The 16,405-nt window shown below is 39.5% G+C and overlaps 1 protein-coding gene across 4 annotated transcripts in view; it reads right to left on the reverse strand.

Moving 5' to 3' along the window:
• LOC108789546 (myosin-10-like) overlaps window positions 1-16,405 on the reverse strand; it is a 133,033-nt gene that overhangs the window by 59,905 nt on the left and 56,723 nt on the right. For all 4 annotated transcript variants that reach the window (XM_018559591.1, XM_018559589.1, XM_018559587.1 and 1 more), the window contains exons 5-10: window positions 15,994-16,096; window positions 8,962-8,982; window positions 6,534-6,626; window positions 5,464-5,527; window positions 3,427-3,525; window positions 2,347-2,490 (exon numbers count right to left, since the gene is read on the reverse strand). In XM_018559591.1, the coding sequence (XP_018415093.1) occupies window positions 2,347-2,490; window positions 3,427-3,525; window positions 5,464-5,527; window positions 6,534-6,626; window positions 8,962-8,982; window positions 15,994-16,096 (524 nt within the window). The remainder of the gene's footprint in view (window positions 1-2,346; window positions 2,491-3,426; window positions 3,526-5,463; window positions 5,528-6,533; window positions 6,627-8,961; window positions 8,983-15,993; window positions 16,097-16,405) is intronic.

Below are 16,405 nucleotides of genomic sequence, written 5' to 3' on the forward strand. Positions count from 1 at the left end.
GGGCGATTGCATTGCGGGCGGGCGACATTCCTGCAGAGTCATTGACGTGCATGGCACCGCCACACCCTCTCCGGCCACAGAACGCAGCCTGGCCTGATCTATGCGATCCAGTGCGCTCCAGGCTCGGACTGCCCGGAAAGCACTGGATATGGTGTGACCGGACCCTAAATCTTTTTATTACCTTTTGCTTAGACTATTTATTATCTCTAGTGCATATTTTCTCACTGCAAACCTGGCAGGGCAGATAATCATACTAACCAATTAAAAATGTTTATTGCTGTGTCTCAGTGACTTCTGATTGGTTGATATGGATTACTGCCTATTACTGGTCTTTGTATTATTTTATCAACTAGAACATAAGAGAATTACATTTATTTGGCAGTTACTGTATAAATTGCAAAGTAAAAAGAATCTGGGTGTTTTAATATATTCTTATTATTGTGATTTATACCAAGCAGAGCAGAAAATCATTGTAACCTATAAAAAAAAAGTACAATGTATTGCTCTGTCTGCAGGAACGTCTGATCAGTGTTAATTTTGACAGCAAATTTTGATTTAGTTTTAGTAATAGTCTTTTGACTAAAATGCCATTTAGTTTTAGTCATATTTTAGTCATCGGAATTGTTTTAGTCTAGTTTTAGTCGACTACATATAAGATACTTTTGTCTTGCGATGGTCGTAAGCTTATTAAAAGCTCGTACGATCTGCCCATCTTGGACAGGCAGATCGTACTTGCGATCATCGATCGCTGAGGGGCGGGCTTCCGATGACCGCAATGCAGAACGGGCAGTGTGCGCGTGCGCACACCGGCCCGTTCCGCAGCTGTCGAACGAGCAGGCTAGAAACCCGCCGACAATCGTATGATTCTCGGCGGGTTTTCGAGCATGCTGGTTCGACAAAAGACGTGCGACCGTACAGTAAAAACTGTCGCACGTCTTCCATACACTGCTCGATTCTCGTACGATCGCGGGATTTCCCGCGATTCTCGTACGAGAATCGAGTAGTGCATGGGCACCTTTAGTCTACTAAAATCTAGTGGGTTTAATTAAAAAGTAATTTAAGAATTTCCAATCTCATATTTTCCTGGAGTAAACATCTGTTAACCTGTTATTAATTATGGTATTAAGGTTTGAACATGTATTGCAGACACAGATTTAACTGTTGTGATATATAACATGTCTTTATTTATATTAATATTAGATGAAACCAAGCCTTATAAAGAAACAATAATATTTAGTTTTTATTTCAACAAAGGACCAGTAATTAGAACTGTATTGGTTATAACATTCTTTCATGCAGAAGTGAACTCTAAAATATTACAATGAAAAACTATATTGGCTGTAATGCCATTGCACATATTATCTATTAGCCGTCCATTCAGGATGGAACCGGAACTGGAAGTCCAAAGAGATCAAAGAGATTAGTTCTGATTGAATCTCTTCCCAAATTGTCTTTCCCTAACATTTTAGTCTAGTTTTAGGTAGTCAACTAAAATGTCAATATATTCATCATAACTTAGTTTTTATTTTTTTTATTTAGTTTTAGTCACTGACAAAGCGTTGTTGACAAAAACTATGACGAAAGTTATTAGTCAACGAATTTAACACTGCTCCTGATTGGCCAACATAAATAACTGTCCATCACTGGTCTTTGCACATTTGTTTGACAGTTCTAATAGGTTATAATTAGGGGAATCTGATCTACAAGTTTTGACCATGGCAACAATCAGCTTGTTGAGTTAAGCTTTAAAAATGAAAGAGAGAAGCTGTTTCCACTGGTGACTGCACCAGATTCTATTTGCTCCAATTTTTTTACATTTCCCCCCATTAAACTGTATGCATGTTTTTAGTTGAGATATACAAATGCCAACAACTGACCTCTAAGAACGATTATGCCTTTTTAAACTGTGTATAAAAGGTTTATAATGTCTTTTAATAAATATGTTGTTATATTTGAAATTAAAATGTTATAAAACAAAGTTATAAAAGACTCTCTCTCATAACAGCAATATAAATACTTTTAAAGTCCAATTTCCTTTATTGTGGAAAAACAAGTTTCTCTGCTAAAAGCTTTAATGATATTTATTTGGCATTTATAAATTACAAAGTCAGAAAATTCCAATATTTATAATATGTATTATTGTTTTGACCTGGGAGATGTATTTATTTGAGTCAAATAAGCTCTAATGATTTCATGTCACTGTATATGACAGCAGAAACATTTTCTGCCACACTCTCAAGTTAGTACATATTCTCCCCCTCCAAGTACTCAACAAGGGCATACTTCCAATACATAGCGTTGAACAACATTCCATTGTCATCAAAATGGGGACAACCTGTTACTTACACATGATTTCTTCATGACTAATTCCCATGATTTTCATGGACTCCATTGTCTCGTGGAATATCTCTTTGTCCTGCTGTCCGGGAATGGTGACGTTTCCATTGGATACAAAGCGATACTGGTTGAAGCCTTCCAAAAGTAAGTCAGCTAGAAGAGAGAAAACCAGAACACGATGTCAGCTACAACAATAAATATGACCTAAAATAGAAAATGAACACAAGAAACCAATCTACCCTACAGAAAAAATGGGGAAAAAATATAGGTAAACCTTTATGGCACAAGGATCAAATGCAGATGATCAGTTTTGGATTTTAGGAATTCTTTTGTAATTTATTGTATATAAGAAAACTGGTCTATATCATAACTATTTCCTCTGTTACGTCAACCACCAGTTTCACATTTTTGAGGCTGCTTTTATATAGGAGGCTGAGTATAAGCTGTTGTTGGTATGGAATTAAAGTGAACCTGTTGCTTTAACCTGCATGTTCTAGGAACAGTCTAATGTTGCTCAGACCTAACAAAATCACAAGTATTGGACTACAATCTCACGTTTAGTTTGCTCATTTGTAATAAGATTGAAGTCCATCACAGGAGTGAGCTTGGAGCAGTGACTACATTACAAAAAACAGGGACCATAGGGAACAAAAATAGCCACCCTCCAGAAGGAAGGACAGTGTCAGCACCAATTCAGAGATGATTTGAGGATCTACAGCCGAGTGATACACAAATAAGATACATATCTGTTAATAGTTAAGGTGCATTTTTAGGATTTAACTCCTGACTTTAGTGTTATTTTAAACATTCCATGTGAACAAAAAGAGAGAAAGGTGAACAAGTAAGTCCCCAAAATGCCAAACTATGGTTACATTTGCGCTGTGCCCAGATTTACTCGCATGACTCCTCCTAAACAGTAAATTACATTAGTTTGGTTCAAATACATCTAAAACTTGAGAAACAGAACAAGAAAGTAATACATGTAGCAAAATCACATCTCGGTATTCAACATAATGCACACTGCACAACATAGTGCAACTTCACATGGCTAAAGTCTCCGGAATGTGCATATAAAATATAACAACTTACTTTTCATATGCTCCCCTGCTCCCGCTAAAAGCTGGTAAAAAACATGGAATGTTCTTTCATCCTTAGCTTGGCGAATTGCTCGAGATTTCTCCAGTAAATCTGAAAGAGGCAGTTAAGGAGGGTGCCAAGAAAACTTAATGGCAACATCATAATTAAATAGGAGCTTTGTAATAATAGGCTTTTCAAAGCTGTTCTCATGTTTTTGTTCTGGTGCAAAGGTTAACGTTTATTAATTAGTGTTCACCAACTTCGTTTCTGCAGATGATGACACATCCCTCCTTCTTCATACTAATCAAACTCTTAAGTAGGAGAAAAAAATGCAAAACTAAATAAAAAGAATTTATGAAAAGAAAAAAAAAAGTAGCAGCAAATAACATTTCTATTTAACACTTTTTATTGTTGAGGGGGAAATTTGCCTTTGGAGGCTGGCTACAGGTTGTATCATGGTCTTCAAAAGTGGCCATATAAAAATGAACAGCAAATGAATTGCACGTGCACTCAAGTGGAAAACTGCTTTTTGCTTAGACATACGTACACGTTTGTGTGCCTGCATGCGCATACTGTGCATGCCCAGAGTTTCCTTAGGTCAGGAAAATGATAGGGGTCTGCAGGGAAAAACAAATCCAGTCATTTGACTTATGCCTATTGGTAACCTCTTCACACTATGCAATAAATAACCCAGGAAAGGGGGAGCACAGGCCACATACTGGATGCTTCCATCTCCTCACAACTCCCCTAAATTATACTGGTCCTGTACATAGGACACTGGAAAAGCTAGAAACAGCGTTTCATGTCTTATCCGCCGCACTGAAAATACAAAGACTACATGTGACAGTCTGAAACATTTATTATTCATACATGGGTCCCCACTTCCTTTCTTCTGTATTCTACCAAGTATAGATGACAGCAGAACAGGTACTATTATGTGTGTGGTTGAGAGAACTGATTTACGTGTGATGGCTATAACAGTTGTCAGGTTGATGATAATGTAACAGACGTGTACTACAAGTTAATGTAAATCTAGCTAGTATCCTATAGACAGTTATTGTGATATAATTAAAGTTAATCTAAACTCAAATGACATTTAGTTTACTAAAACATTGTGTATCACATACATCTGCATTTTCCCATACAACATTGCAAGACTGTATCTACATGCAAGCAGTTGAAGTACCTGAATTTGGCATCATATCTGCCTCTTGCAGTCCCCTGTTTAGCAGAGCTCACACTGAAAGGGCACCCTTCAGATGTACTACAGTGCTTGTGTGCTAACAAGGAACATACTGAAATGAGGGTCAAGCAGAATGACAGGGAGATGAGTTCAGCAGTTGTTTTACTTCCCTGTCACAGGCTGGGGAAGGGACAAGACCTGTAAGGCCTCATTCACACTGGGCGATTTGGGATTTCTGTGGCAGGAAACCCAGATGTCCCGTTTAGATATGGACGCTGTACCTGTTCAAGGTAATGACTGGGTGACAACAGTCACATCTTTAAGCAGCAATCCGTATGTAATATGATTACATACGGTTTGGAATAGATCACTGTTGCTGGATGCAGAAATGATGTGTCCAACGACAATGATCTATCCCAAACCGCATGTAAACATATCATATATTATTACATGTGGACTGCCGCTTACAGATGCGGATACTGTCACCTGGTCATTAACTTGATCAGGTACAGCGACCACATCTAAATGGAATATCTGAGATTCCTGCAGCGGGAATCCATAGGTTCCTGCCGCAGGAATCCCAAACCGTCCAGCGTGTTATCGTACTGCCAAAAAATTCAGGTCTCCTGCCCTGACAGACTGGGCTCTGCTGTATGAAAGAGCAGTGTAAATAACATGGCTGGATGGACAGAGATACAAATCTTTTGACAGGTACAACAGCTCCCTTTTATATATTTTATCTGTGTATCTGTTTTATCAACTGTATGCCTGAAGTTTAGCTTTGACATTGCAGTGATAAACTATAAAATCGCTAAAGGTTTCACCCAAGGTGGTAGCATACCAGAATGTACAGATTGAAAGGATACAAGTTTCAATGTTAGCTCCAACGATGTATCCAGCAACATCAAAATTAATTCGGATGAATTTGCCCTAGGAGATTTCAATGAAAATATAAGTCATGATATAATGATGGAAATACACATGCCTGCACAAGCTCTAAGCACAGATTATATCTCCTTTTGTTCCACGCAGGAGACATAAATTAACTGGATCTTATTTATAAAAGATGAAGCACAAAAAACACAATGGTGCTGTTCCATAGCAACAAACGAAGCTTTCATTCATTTCCCACCCTTCTACTAACAATAACAAAATGACAGTTGGAACATAATTAGTTGGTCTGGCAAACTTCCATTTATTTTTGCTCAGTTTTCATAAACAAGACCAACTATGTGCTTAAGTGAGATAGTTAGTTCAATTAGATTCTACTGATATTAAGATGCAATATCTGGTGCTAATTTTCAAGGTAACCGCACCCAAAGATATTTGGTGACTTGAATCCAAAGTATTGCAAAAGTTCATAAAAATGCGTCAGTATTAGCTACTATTAGGTGAAATAAGGACTTTTACCCACATCACAGATCATTTACAGGAATTACAATTAAAGATGTAATGACACAGAAAAGACTGGTGCACATATTAATTTTTCATTATTTAGGACTTAAAATACTGGTGAGATGATTCTCAGACCCAGACGGGCAATGTGGCATCTTCTGAATGTACTAAAAGGATCTGTGTGTATACCAACATTCAGTGACAATGGGAGAATTATCACAAATGTATCCACCCTGTGCTGGTACAGATATTCTTGTTTGGTATGGTTATTTTTAATTTACCCATATGTCAAACTTCTACCATTTTTTCTTTCAATCACTTTCTGTCCCAGTGACAATGGTCAGCAGGACAAGTCTAGAAGAGGAATTTCTACAACAGGGATATGGATAGCAATAAACAGCTAAAAGGGATTCTAACCCTTCCCTTCTCTACCCAAAACTTGAAAAATCAAATTGGACTTTAGATCCATCTCAACAATAAACTTTGAATATAAGGATAACACTCTTAAAAATCAAAACATGTCAAAAGGGCGCCTTCTTACAAATCGCGAAGAGTTGTCATTTTTCACAGTCTTGGCGTTTCCGAAAGCTTCCAAAATAGGGTTGGCTTGCAGGAGCTGATGTTCTAGTTCTCCCTGAAAATATACAAATACAGCCAAATATAATATACTGATGTACTTTAGAAGCACATTTTTATAAACAAATTGCAGAAAGCTATGGAGTGCTAAATAAAAAGAAAATTGTGACATGACATGCTTTTGGTAACCAAGAAAACCTCAGTGGCCAGAAAAACAGAAACCCCCAAGTGAGCTTACCCTGCATACAGAAACAGACAACAGTAACTCCATTTCTGTGATGCTTTGCATGTGCCCAAATTATCTTAAAGTAAAGGTGTACCTTTGTATCAAAGACCCTGTGTTGACGAAGACCCTTATAGATGTGCTCAGGGATTGTGTCAATGGCATCAGTTTAAAAAACTATGGGGTTAAGGCTTTTCCCCATAGTTCTCCTTAGGGTAACGGGAGGACACAAACTAGCGTCCTCCCGTCACCCTAGGCTCAGTATACCGCGAGCTGTAGCTCGCGGTATACTGAGACGCCGCAGCTGAAGTGGATCCCGACAATTGTGCCGGGATCCGCCCAGCTGCGTTACTGACAGCTGGCTCTGCCTATCTAGAGGCAGAGCCAGCTGTACCCGCCCCCTCCCCCGTCCGTTCCGCCAGTCAGCACTGGCGGATCGGAGCAGGGTGGGGGGAATCCAGCCCCTCCCCTGTCATGGCAGAGAGCCGTGGATAGATCGACAGGCCAGCGCATGTTGGTATGTGTTCGCTCACCTCCCGATCTACTGAGCCGACCTGTGACAGTCTCATTGTCACAGGTCGGCTAGAACTATGAGGTGAGTGAAAAGCACTCACCTCATAGTTCTCCTTTAAAACGATTCTGAGATCATGAAAATTCATTGTAAAGTGCATTTGACCTGCATCAAATGAGTTTTGCATTTCTGTAGACTTGTATGGGAATGCATAACACATTTTAAGGGAACAAAAATTACATTTGCAATTACATCTGTAATTGCAACTGCGTACTAAGGTGCAATTACTCTGAGTATAGAGTATAATAAAAGACAACCAAGCAGGCTATCTTCCCTATTTGTGTTAAACCCTTGAAATAGCATGCAATAGACTACAGAGCACCCCCACCTGGCACTGATGAACTTCAACACAGCATCTACAGAGGGAGGAAGTAGCATCCACCAATGACACCTGTGTAGTTGGCTTTATTACTGGGATGCTACAGGAGACTGTGCTCATGAAGTCACACAGCTCTTATGACAGCCAAACGCTGCACAGTGGTTCAGGGCCTGTTCACATGAGTTTCAGGTCCTGATCAGGTCCAGATCTGCAGATGCGGTGCTATGTGTTTTTGCCGCGTTTTTGATGCGTTCCAGTTAAAAAAAAACTTTTTTTTGCTGGAGTGGGGCTGGCAGTATGTTAGATGCAGTACAGTGCATTTTTGACGCGTTTTGCGTTTCCGGAACGTTTCCTGGCCGTACAAAATGTGACATGCAGTATTTTTCTGTCGTAACCTGAACGGACTGTGCACGTGGGAACTGTAGCCCATAAAACACATTGGGATGCATTTTTAGTGCAGGAGCGTACGGATTAGGTCAGCACAGAAAACAGACGTCGTGTGAACAGACCCTTAAATTTGGCCATTTTTATTTTAATTTCTCCAGAATGGGGAAATCAAAGTAACTGTAAGAAAGAGCAGAGCTTTGTTGTCATACTCAAATGCAGAATAGATTGTAAGAAACAGTGGACAATTCAATTAGTAATTGAAGGAGCGATTGATCCCAGAGTGTGTGGGGGTTTAACAATTGAGATCTCCTGCTCCCACAAACATGGCTACCAATCCTACTTCCACTTGTCCATTCTAACAATAGAGTTACTTAGTTTGATGCCCAGACTCTTCCTCCACACCTATCAGTAACTAAATAAAAACACCTATCAGTAAATAAATAAAAACACTCATCAGTAACTAAATAAAAACAGCCGAGTGATAAACAAATAGGATACCTTGTTGTTAATAGTTAAGGTACTTGAATGCATTTTTAGGATTTCATTCCTGAGTTTAGTGTCACATAAAACTTTAATTTACTGTACTAGTAGATGTATTGCCTAGATGCACATAACACCAATTCTAAAATATGTTTCTGTTCATCTTGGGAAACAATATTCTATTAAAGTGCATCGATGTGGATCACAGATATTTTAGGATGAGATATACAGAGAGGGAAACAATTGGCATTTTCCTCCTAGCCCTGTAAGTTTAAGTTATACCTCTATCATTGAGTTAGTAGAGTTAGCTATACCTAGCTAACTCAGGATGACAAATATAAATAGCTAAAACTTACATAAATTAAATAAATAAATATAACAATGAAAAAAGAAAAACAAAATGAGTTACTCACATATGACATGGCACTGGAGTTCTGGGTCAAAACACAAACAGCACGTAAAAGGAAAACATAGATAACACAAATGTTAATGACACAAAAAAAGAAAAATGGAAATAATAAGCAATAAAAACATAATGTCAGTGAAAATTAAAAAGAAGCAATAATAATGTGGTTTGTGAGGAAATGAAAACACTAGACAGAAAACTGATGAGTAAACAATGGATTAAAAGTAAAAATAAATAGATGGCAGTTGGAGGATCTGACCATTGATCAGAGGTTCCATAGATACCTGACAGGATTGGCACAACTATGTATAGTGTGCTAGTATCAGCCAAGTGTACACCCCCTGGCTCTGATATTATCTTTCTGGAATAGTCATCAGCTATGAAACTGCAACCTGGCCGATCAATTCTACACACGGGATCAGTCGTCTAGGCAGAGTGTTCAGATATCAGCTGACCCAACACACACAGTCATGTATGCTTCTGTTCCAAAACAATTGGTACCACTCATATACTGAGGGAAAACTAGAATGTTGGGTAAGCAACTTAAACTTGACTGATAACTTTACAAAAAATCTGCCATGAGTATCGGATAAAGTCTATTGCACCCTATTGTCATCCCATTTGTCATACTATTGCTAGAATAGACAACAGCCATTAGATATCTATGGGTTCCTTAAAGTGTATTTCCATTTTGTAGTCAACAAAGGGTTGAAGATATGAAGGCTTGAGCGGTATGTTGCACGTTGATGCACTTTTAAAAAATGTCCCTAATTACCCCTATAGTGTATTGTTCAGCCAGTTATTTTGAAACATGCTCCAAAGAGAGTCCTGCTCCAAAGAAACAATACAAAAGGTAAGAAACATATTTTTAATTATTTTTAGGTATGCTATGAGAATGGGAACATATAACACACATATAATGGGGGCTTCTCAAATTTGGCTGCACTGGTGGAATTACACTTCAAATTTTTAGGCTCACCCACTGCACATTTCTTTGCATATTCCCATCACTCCATTCAATTGCTAGGAGAGAAGAAAGGCCAGCCTCTGTATGCTTCAAATCCCTCCGGCCACAGTAATAAATTAAACCTGCTGTTTTGCACTGTATTGGTAATTTAAAGGTTCGCCTATAACTGAGGTGAAGTGTACACATATATAATACCTTCCTCTGTTTATATGAAGGAATACATCCCCGGATCTCGTTGGATGTGTCTGCTTCTCCCTGCTGGCCATTGCGTGCTGCAGACTTTAGAAGATGTACAGTCTGCTGATTGACCAGTCGGTTTCAGGCATGTCTAAAAGGGATCCCAGGGATGTGTTCTTTCACATAAAGCTTGGGAGCAAAATGATTGATGGCAGATAAAACTAATAGCTCTAATGGGGGACCAACGACAGTATGAATTGTGGGAGAAATGTTTCCTGAATGATGGAAATTCAGACAGGAAATGAAGGTGGGTTTATAGCTGCTGAAGATTCAAAGGGTTATTTTGGGGGTTTAAAGTTTGCAGGAAATTGAGAGTAATGTGTTTCAGCACAAGAGAGGACTTGCTACAAGTATGGGAAAGAAGGTAAGGGTGGAGTTCAGCTTTACAAAAGGGCTACTCAATTCCCAAAATCCACCTTTCCTCTAGCAGCAGTGTTGAACTAATGTCCTAAGTAGTCATTTTTAGGCCATAAACGGTGCAACTATCATCTGAATGTGTTGAACTGAGAGGTATCAGATGATGGGCACCTTACATATTGCTCTAAATAGCAACCACATTTACTCTTATTCTGACACGTGATCTGAGAACAGCAGTACATAAGTTTAAGTCCATGCCTCACACAACCAAATATACTGCATTTATGAAAGCTGATCTACGCAGAATTCCTAATGCTTGCTAATGCATGCTGCACACGTTTAATTTACTTTATCATTGTCAATATTTAATGTACAGACAGTAGGATCCAAACAAAGTGGTACTACAGAAGTAATAAATCTTTTCTTGCACCTGTTCCATATGTCACTAAAAATAGCTGATGTCGTTGCAATTACACCTCTCTCTCTAGTAATTAGGAGGTAATATGTGACACAAACTGCGTCTGTCACTAATAATAATGATAATAGCCATTCAAATGGATGTGTAGCTAATCCCCAAGCTAAAATTCTTTATATGAATACATATAAAAATGTTAACAATGACTGATCATTAAGGGTAAGTCCATTCAAAACTGATATTTCATCTGAGCTGAATCACCACTTAAAATAAAAATGCTGATATACTGCACTACTTATGATTTATCACAGTTTACTGTGTGTAAAAAAAAATTGCGACAGCTCAAAACGATCTTGGCATAAAGTCCAGATCCCTTATGCAGTGTATCACGTTAAGGGCCTGTATTGACGGAGTTTGGGCTTGTGACGATCCATCAGTTTGATATGGTTCTAAGTTCATTGCCTGGCGCATTTGACCTGGAGCGGACTTCCTTCTGACCTGCTTCAGGCGGGTTCTGCATTTCCATAGACTTGTATGAGAAAGCAAAACCTGTCTTGAAGTCAAGAAAAGCCCTTTGACACAGGCCCTAAAAGCGAAGGCCACTCGGTGCTGATAATTATTTTGGTGAATGCTAGCTAAATAAATTGTTCATTGGCTTTTTATTTTAGCTTAAGGACTCCAAGAGCAAGATCTCTACAAATGAATTTCCACCTCAGCCTACCTACAGCAGCCATTGTAAGACAGTCTGACCTTGATCACTTGAATCTCTGTTTAATGTACGTTTTGGAAAAAGAGGGAACTCTGTAGAGAGACTTCACCAGAAAAGTCTCTGAGGGATCGAAAAAAGTGGAGTTCTCTTTTTTGGGTTTATCGTTCAAATTATCACATGACTACGAGCATTCTAAATGATACTTATACAAAATTCTTACAACTATGGTCCCCCTGAATTGAATAGCTCAGACTTACACCCCATTCACACTGAGCGATATGGATATTGCGCGTTTTCCACGCGATATCGCGCTAAGCGACTTTGAGCTACATTATATTGAGTGGCATTGCACATTTTATCGTGTAACGTAGTCGCTGCTACATTTGGTTCTAACCAATCAACAGTGGTCTTGATGTGACATAATTCTTTCCTTCCATTTTGCAGTGTAAATGTAGCGCAATATCGTGGGCAACACCATAGAGTCTATTGGAGCCAAATCGCACGACATCCGCGCAAATAAAGGGTCAGGTACGAGCAACAAGCTACAGGCGACAATGAGCTGTGAGATGTCAACAGCTCCATTGAAATGCATTGAACAAACTACATAGAGCGATATCGCGTGGAAATTAGGGCTGCAACAACTAATCGACATAATCGATCATAATCGATTATTGAAAAAAGCGTAATATCGCGGCAAAAATCGTGCGATAAACCGCTTAGTGTGAACGGGGCCTTAGTGGGTCTGACCATACATTACTGCATCTCTAAAATAACTCCTGCAATTCTGCAGGACTTCCCCAGTGGTTACCCCTGCCCCCCCTCCTTTCCTCTTAAACTCTTGGCTCATTTTCCTCGGTTTTCTCATTTCTTCATTCTCTTCACCAGCCTTCGTCTATTTACTCCATGGAATCTGCACTTTTTTTGCCTCCTGAGTTGACCAATCCACAGTTACTTGATGGAATGTATTAATAATGACTGACCTGCCTCATACAGCCTTAATTTCTTTATCTGCAAAGGCCTTCACGCCTTTAGAACCAGAGGGCATGGCACAGGACTTACTTCACCAAGGGGCTTCCAGGCCCTGATCAGGGCTGTCAACATGCCTTATCTCAAGTGATTAATTGTATTGTACCATCTTTTCTTTACTGTCTTCTTCGTTAATGCAAAAACTTTAATAAGACCTTTGTACAAGAAATGATCGTGTGACATTTTCCATAAATGTGCAGGACTACTACTGTGCTAGTGGCATGCATTACAAAATCCATGCAGGATGCACACAAAGTCAACTTGCCTGGCGTTTAATAGATTTGAAAGATTCCATCTGGTATTAGTAAAGTGCACAAAATAATCAAGAAAGACAGTTAGTGACCAGATATTAGAGGGCTCATTGCTGACAGAGAAGTCAGCATTGTACTGCAGCCAGTCTGCTGCTCCCAACACTTGGGCCTCTCCTTACTACAAGTGTGTTGCTTCTGTGCCTACTCAGGAGACAGACATTGTAGTGTTTCCATTACAAATCTCATGCAAGATGTGTGATCCCACTGTAACACGTGCAGACTTGGTAAAAAAGTATAATTACTGTTTACACCTCAGATGTTTTCATTTTTTTTCTGTCTGCAGTTCCAGTCGCGGGACTGTTCCCAGGGGAAACTGGATTCTATACAGGCTGGTATACCTTTTACTGGATCAACATAAAGATCATACATTTATTCCAGTTAAATGATGCAGCGAATGGTGTAATATTGCTACCATTTTAAAAATGTTAACATTGCTTAGGAATCTATTTATCAGTCTTTTTTTTCACCCATCTTTCACCTAATGTTCATGCTTTTTTTTATTGAATCATGGATAAAAAGCGTGTGAATCTTGGGTTAAGGTTGTGTGCATGTTGGGTGAACAGATTGATAAACAGACCCCTTAGAGTGTCAGCCCACCTGCTGAAGAGACAGATCACCCACTTATCTCATTGATGTCAAATGCTTAACATCAAGATGAGCTTTCCTGCTGCAGCAATTGCAAGGGAATGCCATTCTCATTTATATTATACGGTAGAATGAGTAAAACACAGAGACAATGAGAGCAGGGACAGCTGTAGTGGGGAGATCTCAGCACCAGAGATCCCAACACACAAAACAAATCAGTGGGTGATTCAGCTCTACCACATTTTTAGTTTTGGGTGGACTGATACTTTAAAAAGGAACTTCATTAAAGCATTACTCCATTTTTTTTTAGTGAGAAAGAATAGCAATTTCTGTCAGACCCCATTGAGGAGAGTCACATCCTATCCGTGTATCAGACAAAGAGGGAGAGTTGTCACCAAAACAGGAAGGCTACTCTACTAAATATATGGTTTTGTTAGTGTCCCTGCTAAAAGGATTTCCCATAACTTCCTGACTTGAGTGAAATCTCCCTAGTAGGAACACATATGGGAATAACAATCTGACAGAGGTTCTCTAATCCTTCCCTGCCCTATCTAAAGAAATACAAAAAATTTGCTTGGAGTTTGGCTTTAAACGCTATCACAGTTGATTTGGATAGAGGGTGAGCTGGGCACCTGTAATGTAACGGCAGGGCATGTATTGCTGCAAATATATGACTTTTGTCTGTTTTCTGACCATGCTGCTCTGAATGTCATGGAGGCTCACAAATAAATCTGATTGGCTATAGCAGCAGGAGCACAGGGGAGGATGATGCAGCCAGCACCTGATGTCTTTGCACGTCTCCACTTCACAGAGGTACCCAAATCATCCTGTACCCAGAATTATAAGAGATGTCCACTTGAAAACAGTCAGTAGTTATTTTGGACATATTTTCAAGCACAAGTTTCGGGATTAAAATACAATTTAACAAGAATATTAAACACAATATTGGACATTGGTACAAACAAACCAGATCAGTTAGGACTCAGAAAATGACTAAAATATTTAATATTATAATCACATAGTTAAAGGAGAACTATGAGGTGAGTGATTTCCACTCATCCTAATAGTTAGAGCCGGCGTGTGACAATGAAACTGTCACACGTTGGTTCCATAGATCGGGAAGTGAGCAAACACATACCATCGCTCGCTCACTCATTTCCTGATCATTTTCCTGCAGAGAGCAGTGAATATCAATCACCGCTCCCCGCAGGGATTCCCCCCTCCGATCCTCCAGTGCTGACAGGGGGGTTACAGCTGGCTCTGCCTCTAGATAGGCAGAGCACATGGGCAATAGTCTGCTATATACTGAGCTTTTCGGTCACAGGAGGAGGTTAGTATATGTACTTCCGTGACCCTAAAGAGAACTATGTGATTAAAAAGGTTACCCCATAGTTCTCTTTTAATGATGAGGTTGAACAAAGAGTGATGTCCACCAAGTACACCCTTATGGCTTCTCTCCCTATGCAGCTATAATGCTGCACAATGCATTTAAATATTTACTCTTTTAAAGACTCTATAAAGCAAGTATTTATAGCAAACATATATATTAACTTTGTTTAAAAATGAACAATTGCAACAACTTGCAATCAACATTTTTATGACCTTAAGGGCCCGTTCACACCAAATGCTGCGCTAATCACACAGCCTCTGGTGTGTGTGGTGCCCCTGAACAGTGCCGAAGAGCTGATCCCAGCACATTGCACTGCGTACATTTATTTTGTTAGAACTTTATTGAAATGTCACAAGCGAAGTTTCATTCAGTTCTATCAGGCTGCATCCCTCTGCGTTAAAAAAATGAAGACATGCCTTACTTTTTTCAGCGCACACCACCGTATTCTTACCGCAACACGGTGGTGTGAATGCACAAGGCAAATTGCTTTGCCTTGTGTTGGGGATGCACTCCCCTTCCAGGCCCATTGATACCATCTGCATTGGAGTTGCTGGCCGTTGTTTCCAGTGCAGCCCCAACACATGCCTTTTTTCCACAAAGCGGCATGCAACGCGGTACAAGCGACTCGCACCCTGCTGTGCCTGTAGAACTTGTGACATTTCAATAAAGTTCTAACAAAGTGCGATGTGCTATGATCAGCGATACGGCACTGTGCCAGGGCATCGCACACCAGATGCTGTGCGTTTAGGGCAGCGTCTGGTGTGAATGGGCCCTAAGGGTTTGGTATGAACTCTAACACAACGCTACCCCAATGCTAAATTTGCAGGGCTGTATGCCCTTATCTTTTCATTTAACTCAAAATCTTTTTTATCTTTACAATTATTCTTTAATACAACAGTGAATGAAACAATCTCAGTCATTCCATTGGTATATTTGAAATATCTTATAACTAGTTTACTGGGGAATCATTTAGCACTTTGTTGTACAGTATATTAGGTAATAAGAGCAGAAGCTATCATTGACAGGTAGATCAGATACTTACCGGAGCAGTGTGTTCTTTACGCCCCTTGTGTGACGAGGCGACATGAGCCAAGTACTGGATTACTTTCTTGGTGTTTTCTGTTTTTCCTGCACCCGATTCCCCTCTGTAAATATAAATCTGGACTTAATATCTGCTGTAACATGTGATTGGCACTGAATCAGTGAATAATCAGTGTATGCCCTTTTTTAAATACTATTATATTACCGTAACAAGGGAGGCTACATTATATAGTTTTCTTAAAGTAGATCTATATCCTAACTGTTTGAGCTGAACGCTCCATTCACACAGGGGATTTGCTGCATGTGGGGATCCCCACGGCAAGAACCTACGGATTGTGCCAGTTCAGATGCGGTCGCTGTGTCCATTCAAGTTAAATGACAGGGTGATAGTAGCTGCATCTGTCAGTGGCAGC

Source organism: Nanorana parkeri, unplaced genomic scaffold (genome assembly GCF_000935625.1).
Source record: "Nanorana parkeri isolate BGI_ZX_2015 unplaced genomic scaffold, ASM93562v1 scaffold405, whole genome shotgun sequence".
In the NCBI taxonomy this organism is placed as follows: Eukaryota; Metazoa; Chordata; class Amphibia; order Anura; family Dicroglossidae; genus Nanorana; species Nanorana parkeri.